Source organism: Tursiops truncatus, chromosome 12 (assembly GCF_011762595.2).
Source record: "Tursiops truncatus isolate mTurTru1 chromosome 12, mTurTru1.mat.Y, whole genome shotgun sequence".
In the NCBI taxonomy this organism is placed as follows: Eukaryota; Metazoa; Chordata; class Mammalia; order Artiodactyla; family Delphinidae; genus Tursiops; species Tursiops truncatus.
Window position 1 is genome coordinate 10560400 of NC_047045.1, and position 10866 is coordinate 10571265.

Consider the following 10866-nt stretch of genomic DNA (forward strand, 5'->3'; position numbering starts at 1 on the left):
TTATGGTGGCGTCTCTTGTTGTAGAGCACAGGCTCTAGGCACATGGGCTCAGTAGTTGTGGCTCATGGGCTCAGTAGTTGTGGTGCACAGGCTTAGCTGCTCCGCAGCATGTGGGATCTCTGGCTCGAACCCGTGTCCCCTGCATTGGCAGGCAGATTCTTAACCACTGTGCCACTATGGAAGCCCAACATTCATTCACCTCTTTAAAGTATACAAGTCAATGTTTTTGAGTACATCCACAGTTGTGTAACCATCACTAAATTTTAGAACATTTTTAATCACTGCTTTCTCTATGGCTCTGTTTAGTCTAGACATTTCATATAAATGGGATCATAGAAAAAAAGAAAAATAGATACCCAGGGACTCCCCTGGTAGTCCAGTGGTTAAGACTCCGCGCTTCCACCGCAGGAGGCGTGCAGGTTCAATCCCTCGTCAGGGAATTAAGATCCCGCATGCTGCGTGGTGAGGCCAAAAACAAAAAGAAACAAAAAAACAGATAACCAACAAGGACCTACTGTATAGCACAGGGAACTAACCTCAACATTTTTAACAACCTATAAGGAAAAAGAGTCTAAAAAAGAATAGATATAACTGAATCATTTTGCTGTACACCTGAAACTAACACAACAGTTGTAAATCAACTACAATTAAAAAAAAGAAACAGCTGTAGGAACTGCAAATGTTTAGCTCAGATGTGACTAAGTATTCATTGGTGTCCTCAAGTAAATTAGTGGTTCTTACAGAAAAGGGAATGACATTGTTTAATTATTCCAAAAGAATAGCCTAGGTATGATTTTTTTTGGCTGCTTCGGGTCTTATAGGTATGATTTTTAATTACCAGCAGTCAAGTTTAAGTAAATATCAAGAAAAAATGTCATCCAGCAATGGGATGATTTAGGAGCCTCTCCATCCCTCAGTCTGTCATCTGTAATAGGAGTATAGTATCTGCCCCTACAAAGAATGTTGTGAGGATTCAATGAGATGTCTCTGCCCTCCAATATGACCACCACACACACTGATGAAGTAATCAAGCAAAAATTTCAATGAATATATTCAAAGTTGATCCGAGTAGTTTACATTAAAAGGCTTTTAGTTTTCTTAGACTTTTCTGATTCTATGTAATTGTTACGAGGCCAAGGTAAGCCTCATATATGGAGATGTCTAAGAAGTAATGCAATGTTTTCACATCCTCTAATTCAGTAACTTCTACTTATCCTTCAGATCTCAGCTATTTCTGACAAATACCGTCTCTAGCCAACCTAAATTATGTCCCTTTCACTCTCCTCCCTCATAGTATCCTCTTTCCCTTCAGAGCATCACCAGAACTCAAAATTATCTACTTATTCAGTTAGTACCCAGCTCCCCCAGTATATTATATAAACTCAAAGGGCAAGAACTGTGTCCATTTTGTTCACAACATTAGGCACAAATGTCAGTGTAACACTCACTTAGTCAAATTAACTTTCTTCCTTGAAAAATTAGTATCAAAATAAAATTTAGGGGCTTCCCTGGTGGCACAATGGTTGAGAATCTGCCTGCCAATGCACGGGACACAGGTTCGAGCCCTGGTCTGGGAAGATCCCACATGCCGTGGAGCAACTAGGCCCGTGAGATACAATTAGTGAGCCTGCGCGTCTGGAGCCTGTGCTCCGCAACAAGAGAGGCCGGACAGTGAGAGGCCCGTGCACCGCGATGAAGAGTGGCCCCCGCTTGCCGCAACTGGAGAAAGCCCTCGCACAGAAACGAAGACCCAACACAGCTAAAAATTTTAAAAAATAAAATTAAATAGTAAAAAAATAAAATTTCACTTAATCTATTACTAACAGTTCATCCACTTCGCAAAACAGTTCAGCAGTTTCTTAACAAAGGTAAGGTATATGCTTGCCAACAACTAAGCAATCCCACTCCTAAGTATTTAAACAAGTAAAATGAAAACCTATAGTCACACACAAACCTATAATGTGCATATTTATAGCAGTTTATTCGTAATTAATCCAAAACTGGAAACAACCAACATCCCTCAGCTGTAAACAAATTTACAGTCATTAAAAAGGAACAGATTACTGATATATGCCAAACAGATTAATCTCAAATGCATCATGCTAAATGAAAGAAACCACTCAAAAGGCTACATACTGTATGAATCCAGGTATGTGACATGGCTGCAAAACAAAATTATAGGCACAGAATATATGTCAGTGGTTACCAAGGGTTAGAGGAAGAGAAGAGGGGCTGACTACAAAGGGGCACAGAGGAATTTCGGGGAAGGGGAGGGGTGATGGAAGTACTCTATATACCTTGATTGTGAACTGCACTTATCAAAACTTGCAGAACTACATACTTTAAAAGGGTGAATTTTAGTGTTGTTACCTCAATTAAAAAATGGGGAAAACTTCTAAATCTCTTGCTTACTAAGTTTTCTAATAACTCTTTGCTTACTTGTAATTATTGTGACATTAACAGTTTTCTAATACTCTTGCTTACTTGTAATTATTGTAACATTAATTTAACAGTATCTTTGTTGTCATGTTTTTCCCACGGAGACCACAAACTAAGCTCTAAATGCTTAAGAGATACACGGGCCTGCTGAGGGCTGTCCAAGGTAAATGATAATTTCACTACTTATTTCACTCATTTCTGATGACTGCAGGACTACAGCATAACCTTCTATTTAGAAAAGGACAAAGCCATATGACCTTTTCAAGGTTTCCACTGGATCAGAGGTCAGTGATCTTTCAGGAGCCATGTAGCAATTTCCTAACAAAGTTTTCTTTTTTCTAAATCACTATCAACTGAGCAAGCAATGTCAAACTTCAATTGTAGTCTTAACTAGTCATGGAAGTTCCCAGAGGCTGGCAAATAACAGAGGACTCCGATGAAGTGAAAAAAGAACACAAGTCATGAAATGTAAAACCAGATCAGGAAAAGAAAATTTCAGGAAGGTTAAAAAAAAAAAAAGGAAAATACATCTTATTCTTCCCTCTGTCTCATGAAAGTGCATGTTCTCCCCCAATCACAGGATTGAGCACTCATGCTGTTCACTCCCTTCAAGACACAGTTCCTAACTGTAATGTAACTTTAATTCTCTACTATACTTATTTCTGCAGCATTTCACAATGACAAGCATCATCTATCAATGAATAACATGAAAGTGCATCTTGACACACAAGAAATTAGTTGTCACCCCTTTTCTACAGTTGCCCATTTCAGGAACTGTGAATATACAGCCAGGAACAGCTTCTTCTTGAGCTCAGTGCTCAACTCAGCGGAAAAGTTAACTAAGGTAAATACATTTTAATAAAAAGAAAACCCATAGTCCTGTCCTGATAATATTCAAGATTTTTACACCACATCCTGCAAATTACTGAAAATCAAGAACTCTTCACCACTTAGGCAGTTAGCCTTTGTTGGGCACATCAGACAGAACTCAAATAACCAGATGAATTGCTCTTGCTCTTGAAAAAGCTGCATCTTCAGAAACTGCATCTAACATCAGACCTCAAAGTCACTCTTCTAATTTGGCAATTTATTATTGACACTTTCCAACAAGATTTGTAAGGCGTAGTCAATTTACACTTTTGTCTAAAAAAGAACATTTAAAACAAATATTCAAAAAACTAAGGTGATTTCAGTTGTTTTGAGGGCCATGGGAATATTTACACATCAGTCTCCAGTTAAAACATTTTGAAATTACCACACTGAAACAGATTAATTAGTTCAGAGTAAGTTGTGTCATCCAGATAGCTGAGCTCTTGATGCATCTGAGATTTGAGATAAATTATCAATAATTAACTGTAGGAGAATTATAAGCATAAAATTATTGAGTTCTGATCTAGCCAAAACTCACTTATTCTAGACTATTCTGGGAATAAAGGGTGAGTATTCACAATACTTTTTTGAAAATGAGATACACATTATTGGCAATCTGCTAAACTCCTGAACCAAAATGCCTTTCTCACTTTTCATATTCTGAGATCACACCAGAATTCCTGGCAACAAATTTCAACAAGATTCCATCTGAGAGTCCTTACACTGTTATTTCAACAGCTGACCAATGTAGAATGTGGTTTAGGGACTTCTCTGGTGGTCCAGTGGTTGAGACTCATGCGCTCCCAGCGTAGGGGGCGCAACGTGCCACAACCAAAGGTCCTGCATGCAGCAACTGAAGATCCTGCATGCCCCAACTAAGACCCAGAGCAGCCAAATATTTAAAAAAATAAAATGTGGTTTAAGGTCAAGCACCAGTTTGTTTTATAAATCTGCTGGTTCATCAGCTCATATACATGGAAAGGCAATTAGTGGAAAAAATTCAAGTGAGCAAAACACTCCTTCATCCAGAACCTAGAAATCCCAAGTTTCAAACTGTAGTTACCAGTAGGTGGTGCTCAAAGAAATTACATACAGACTAGAATCCATGTAGTATGCAAACTGCCCTACTCTCCCATTCCTACTCTTCCATTTAATGAAAAGCAATTTTCTGCAGTGAAACCTTCATTGTGGGGAAGTCAAATCCCTTGGTAAATCCTACAGCTGTGAGATATGCGTCTATCAGCTACCATTTATACTAGCCAGCAATGCTTAAAAATCCTATTCTTGCCTCTGATCTTCATAGTAAACACCATTACTTGTCAAAACATTAAGGGGCAAGCTGGGGACAAAATCTTTTAATCATGTGGAGCCCTTACCAAGGGCCTCATGTATAAGTGAGAAAGCATTTTACCCAGGAAAATTCAAGAAGAAAAAAATGCTCCAATTGTAGTTAATTCACCTGTGTACACCCTACAGGATGCTTTCTATTAGCCAAAAAAGCCTGTAGGATTATGTATCTGGTGATTTCACCAGTTCCAGCTACCTTGATTTCTTTCATATCCTAAAAGCAAAGATATCAAACACAGAATTAGACTGTTTCCTCAAATGCACAAGTGTTTAGATTCACCAAATATCAAAACCAGGTATTTACATCAGACAGTTGTCAGTTATACCCTAGATCAATTACTATTAACTGCAACCACCTAGTTTTTCCCCTTTGTGACCAGTCCCTTGCAATTTACAGGTTACCAAATTATTATAGTTAAGAGCTAATTTTCACCCTGCCCAAATGTCAAATTTCAGCAACTTTCAAATTATAATCTTCCAATGTTCCTTTCCAGTAAGTACTTTTTAAAATGGAACTTCATAAAACATTTTCAAACTAGAATTTAAGCTTCGCCTACACTCAGTCCCAAACGGACCTTAGTATTTACAATCATACCTCTTTAAACTGTTTTAATCTCCTGGGTGGCAATGTTCTTCTCTTTACCCAACCTTGCTCATTAGATGAAAATTCCTATAGAAAGTGAATTTCTATTTAAGTGACAGGAAACACACTTAGCTTCCAACATCTTTTATTTTTTCCTAGAATCTGGATACAATAACTCTAGCAGGGCAGTGCTCAATACTACTTAGGCTTCCCATTTTAGGTTAATTACTTGAATATTGTAAATGTGAATGCACTTTCCCATAACTGGGAACTTAAGTTTGATGTAACTCATTTACTCAATACTTATGTAACCATACAGAATTTTATATGCAACATGAGCTTTCATATTATAGAATTTGACCTTCTTACAAACTAGCTTATGGAACAGTTACTTTGCTTATCCTGTGTTGTACCAACGCGTTTCTATGACTTACTTCAACAGGTGAATTCTCCTTACACAAGGGTAAGAAACCTGAAGCTCCAACCCATAAATATAAAATTCATTTTTTCAGCAGACTTAATACCAGAAATAGATTATGGACAACTCTTACCTAAGTAGTTAGTACTATAGGAAGTTACAGTGTTGACCAAAAGAAAACACAGGCTTCTCATTAAACTTTTTTAATGGGTCTCAAATTCTGTGACAGATTTTTGGTCAAGTTGTTTCCATTAAAAAGTACTGATTTTAAAAACTAATAACTTAAAACTGCCACACACAAAACAAATGGTCCACAACACATTCTCCTTTCCTTCTGAAGGTTTTACGATGCATTGTTATCATTAACCAGTCTTTTGCTATTAAACTTAAATGGCCAATTGAGACAAACAGTTCTGAGACCGTTCTTCCACCACTGATTAAGACCGGGGTGGCAGGTATTGGGGATAATATTCATTTAGCCCTCTGAGCTTTCTGGGCAGACTTGGTGACCTTGCCAGCTCCAGCTGCCTTCTTGTCCACTGCTTTGATGACACCCACAGCAACCGTCTGTCTCATGTCACGAACAGCAAAGCGGCCTATTAAAACAAATATTACCATTAGAAACACTTTCCCCCCCCCAGACCTTTAGAAAAGTTTTTAATTACACCAAAAAAGCATCCTTACCCAGAGGAGGATAGTCAGAGAAGCTCTCAACACACATGGGTTTGCCAGGAACCATATCAACGATGGCTGCATCACCAGATTTCAAGAATTTGGGGCCATCTTCCAGCTTTTTCCCAGAACGACGATCAATCTTCTCCTTCAGCTCAGCAAACTTGCAGGCAATGTGAGCCGTGTGACAATCCAGCACAGGTGCATAGCCAGCACTGATTTGGCCTGGATGGTTCAAGATAATCACCTGGAGAGAAGACTTGCATTTAATGAGTCTCAAAGACACTTAAAGACTTACAGCAGTAAATAAAAACCTGTCACTTCAGTGTTACCTGAGCTGTGAAGCCAGCTGCTTCCATCGGTGGGTCATTTTTGCTGTCACCAGCTACATTGCCACGACGAACATCTTTGACAGACACGTTCTTGACATTGAAGCCCACATTGTCCCCAGGAAGGGCTTCACTCAAAGCTTCATGATGCATTTCAACAGACTTCACTTCAGTTGTCACATTGACTGGAGCAAAGGTGACCACCATGCCAGGTTTGAGAACACCAGTCTCCACTCGACCCACAGGGACAGTGCCAATACCTAAAATGTTTACAAATAATAATAAATACCTCGTATGAAGAGACGTCATAGCAACCCAAACAGGTTCTAATCGTAACGTTCAACTTACCACCAATTTTGTAGACGTCCTGAAGGGGCAAACGCAAGGGTTTGTCAGTTGGGCGAGTTGGTGGCAGGATGCAATCCAGAGCTTCAAGCAGTGTGGTTCCACTGGCATTGCCATCTTTACGAGTGACTTTCCATCCCTTGAACCACGGCATCTAAAACACAAGACAGTCAGTGCTACCATCAAACGCGCCTTTCTGGGACAATCCTAAAACTCTTGAAAATCACTTACGTTAGCACTTGGCTCCAGCATGTTGTCGCCATTCCAGCCAGAAATTGGCACAAATGCTACCGTGTCTGGGTTGTAGCCAATTTTCTTAATGTAGGTGCTGACTTCCTTTACAATTTCCTCGTATCTCTTCTGGCTGTATGGTGGCTCGGTGGAATCCATTTTGTTAACTCCAACAATTAGTTGTTTCACACCCAGAGTGTAGGCCAGAAGGGCATGCTCACGGGTCTGCCCATTCTTGGAAATACCTGCTTCAAATTCACCAACACCAGCAGCAACAATCAGGACAGCACAGTCAGCCTTTGAAAGAAAACAAGGCCACATCCTGTTAAACAAAAGCTCTTCAAATGGAGAAACTCATGGCTTTGCCAATGCAGAAGACAGGCCCAATTATTTTCAGAAGTTTTTAATCCTACAAACCTGGGATGTGCCTGTAATCATGTTTTTGATGAAGTCTCTGTGTCCTGGGGCATCAATGATGGTCACATAGTACTTGCTGGTCTCGAATTTCCATAGGGATATATCAATGGTGATACCACGCTCACGTTCAGCTTTCAGTTTGTCCAAGACCCAGGCATACTTAAAGGAGCCCTTCCCCATCTGAAAGGATTAAGGATGGTTACTTGGTAACTAAAACACGACCAAACTCCAGCATGAAATCCCTTCCCCCCACTTATTCCGAAGAAATGCTGCATTCCACTTAATATCGCTAAACTTGGGCGCATCCGCGTTTTTCTTGGAAGTTCGCGTTCCATGACTTGACCGCAAACTCCGCGACGTACCTTAACTAGTGCAAGTCGGATCTAGACCAGGGGCCAGTTTCTGGAAAATTACCACATAACGTACTTGCAGACAAGCTCCTTACACCATCCTGTTTCACCTACCTCGGCAGCCTCCTTCTCGAACTTTTCAATGGTTCTCTTGTCGATCCCACCACATTTGTAGATCAGATGGCCAGTAGTGGTGGACTTCCCCGAATCTACGTGTCCAATGACAACGATGTTGATGTGCGTCTTCTCCTTTCCCATTTTTGCTTAGGTTTAATGGTGGTTTTCACGACACCTAAATGGCGGGGGGGCGAACCCTTCAGATCACTGTCCCGGAGGCTCGGGGAAAAGCCACGATGCCAACTGCAAGCAGGATTATAACCCGCGCCCAGCTGACCCAACTCTGGTCAACCATCGAACGTGGCGGGAACACTCCCCCATCGCGAGGAAGGGCGCCCCTGGAGCCGCGAGGAACCGAGGTGCCAGGACAGCGCCCGTCCGCCGCGAGTTCACAGGAAGCAGCGCCGGGCAGGCATCGGCCCGATGCCTTTGTGTGGTGACTCACCCGCCGCTCCCTCCCGGGCCGCCGCGTCCTCCATTTTGAGGCCGTGCAGCGGGGCCGGGGAGCGGCCATCTTTCCGCGCACGCAACTGGTGCCGGGCGGGGCGGCGCTCGGCTCGCCCTGCCGCCGCGGCTCGCGGGCCCCGCCTCGCCCCAACGAGGCTGCGCCGGCATGTGCGCCGGCCAGGCGGGCCCGCTGCCCTCCGCGCCTCGCGGCGCCCCCCACCCCGAAACCGACGAGCGCCGAAAAGCCTGTCCTGTCAGACCCCGGCCGGCCTCGGCTGAACCGCCCAGAACGGAAAAAATCCGCGGCAGCTTGAGTTAAATAGCGGGGGCGGACGAGGCGGGCGAGAAGGCGCGGCGGGATCCCCACACAGCGGCCACAACGTCCCTGCCAGGCCTCCACCGAAGCACGAGGCCAAGGGGTTTCGAAAAACCGCCAAGGCCTCGAACTCTACCCGCACCCAAAATTCGGCTTCAAGAACATGGGGAGGGGGCCCAAGGGCCCGGTGGGAGAAAAAAGCACGCAAAGGCCGCGGCCGCCCGCCGAGGCCAGGCCCACGGAAGCCACACCCGGAACTCACCTGTATCCTGGCGGCAAACCCGTTGCGAAAAAGAACGTTCACGGGGCCTACGGCACTTATATATGGTCCTCCCCCACCCTCGGGAAAAGGGCGGAGCCAGCACACGACACCACTTTCCCAGTTTACCCTGCGCCACCTCCACCAGGCACCCATTCGATCGCCGTCCCCTCCCCCCATTTCTCGGGGACCGTGGGCGATGTGCGCTCAGCCCACTGACGAGCACACGGTGTCTCGCGCATGCTCCTCTTGACCCAGAGGATGACGAGAGTGTGTGGGAGGGGGGCGGGGACGAGCGCTCCCTCGGCTCCAGGTTCGTGGGAGTTTATCGACGGTCCCTGGGATTCCCCCGGGCAGAGGCGAGTCCTCCTTTTGTATGAATTACTCTCAGCACAGCTGGGGGGGGGGGGGGGGTGGAGCGGCGAGGAGGCACCCCGGCGGGCACGTCCAGAATCTTCCCTGTACCGTTCCTGGTTTAACTGGAAAGGCGGACCGAGGTTGGAGTATTCCTTCACCCCGCAGTTCATCTCTAGTCCTCAGACTTGCCGTCTCACAGGTCCGGGGCCAGCCCCTCGAGCCGCTTCCTCTGCCGGGGCTGGCTTCTCCCCCGCCCCTGCCCTCCGCGCCCCTTTCGGCTGGAGAGGAGTTCAAGGCCCGTCTTTGGCCCGGGAATCCTAGAGTGGTTCAGTTCCGAGACCAAGAGCCCGCCGAGTATGCTCCTGGGCTGTTCTCTTGGCTTTCTCCGTCCAAAGATTTTATTCGAAGTTCGTATCACACATTCATACCATATGGTACATCAGACGTCCAGTTTTTCAGTTTACAATAGACTTAACTGCTACAGTTTGCTTTACTTCTAACTCTAGTGTTATTATATTAACGAGACCCTGAGTGTGTGTCTACTCTCCTGGTATATTTTTTCCAGTGTACACTCATTTGATTGCAAGCATGAAAAACCTAAAAAGAATTTCTCAAATTCAGTCTTTCCACGTGATCTCATGTAGAGACAAAGATCCACAAGCATCAGCAAGCTTATCCAGCCAGTTTACTATCCCCAACACTTGCTGTGAATCACTGCTTCTCAAAAATGGCCTACCCCATTCAAATAAATAGCTTCATTTTCCATCATCCTATTGATTATAACTGCATTTTAGGCATAAATCTAGGGTGAGACTGGATAAGGCCTTTTCGCTTTGGCAATCAGGGCAGACAGACTCAGAAATACTCCTGAAGGAAGAAGAATCTTTATTTTTAATGAGCTTAATTACTAGATAATTATGTCTCTTCTTCCACGTGTAGAACATCACGGCAACTTTTTGAGCCAATCTGTTAACAAATATTTGAGAACTTACTATGTGTCCAGGGCTAAGTGAAGAACCGTGGCTTGTGCAAAAGAAATACCACCTTTTGGACAGGAACCCACAATCAAACTGGAAGAGGAAAACTAATATATAAAAGAGTGGGAAGCAGTTAAATGCAAATTTGTATGGTGCTTACTTTCTATTTTATTGTAGAATATACTTCTTCCAGTCCTAGCTTTCAGTCACTTCTCACAGCCCAAATGCCCTTTTTTCTTTTTAAAAGAAATTCTTTTGTTATAGCCTTCCTATATCTTGTTTTACCATTCTTTGTAGATACAAACGTCTAAAATTAAGTTTTTCTTTCTTCATTAGGAGTTTGTAGCCTTGTTTTTTGTTTTTGTAGCCTTGTTTTGAGATAGTTTTCATGA

General features: G+C 43.4%; 1 protein-coding gene across 1 annotated transcript; it reads right to left on the reverse strand.

The window, feature by feature from the left end:
* Positions 1–1962: 1962 nt before the first annotated feature.
* On the reverse strand, positions 1963–9280 carry EEF1A1 (eukaryotic translation elongation factor 1 alpha 1). The gene is made up of 8 exons (XM_033867452.2): positions 9144–9280; positions 8116–8293; positions 7652–7831; positions 7235–7531; positions 7007–7157; positions 6662–6918; positions 6342–6576; positions 1963–6253 (listed from the first exon to the last, which is right to left on the reverse strand). Exons 2-8 carry the CDS (start codon positions 8257–8259, stop codon positions 6129–6131), a joined length of 1389 nt encoding a protein of 462 aa, XP_033723343.1. The 5' UTR covers positions 8260–8293; positions 9144–9280; the 3' UTR covers positions 1963–6128.
* Positions 9281–10866: the final 1586 nt, after the last annotated feature.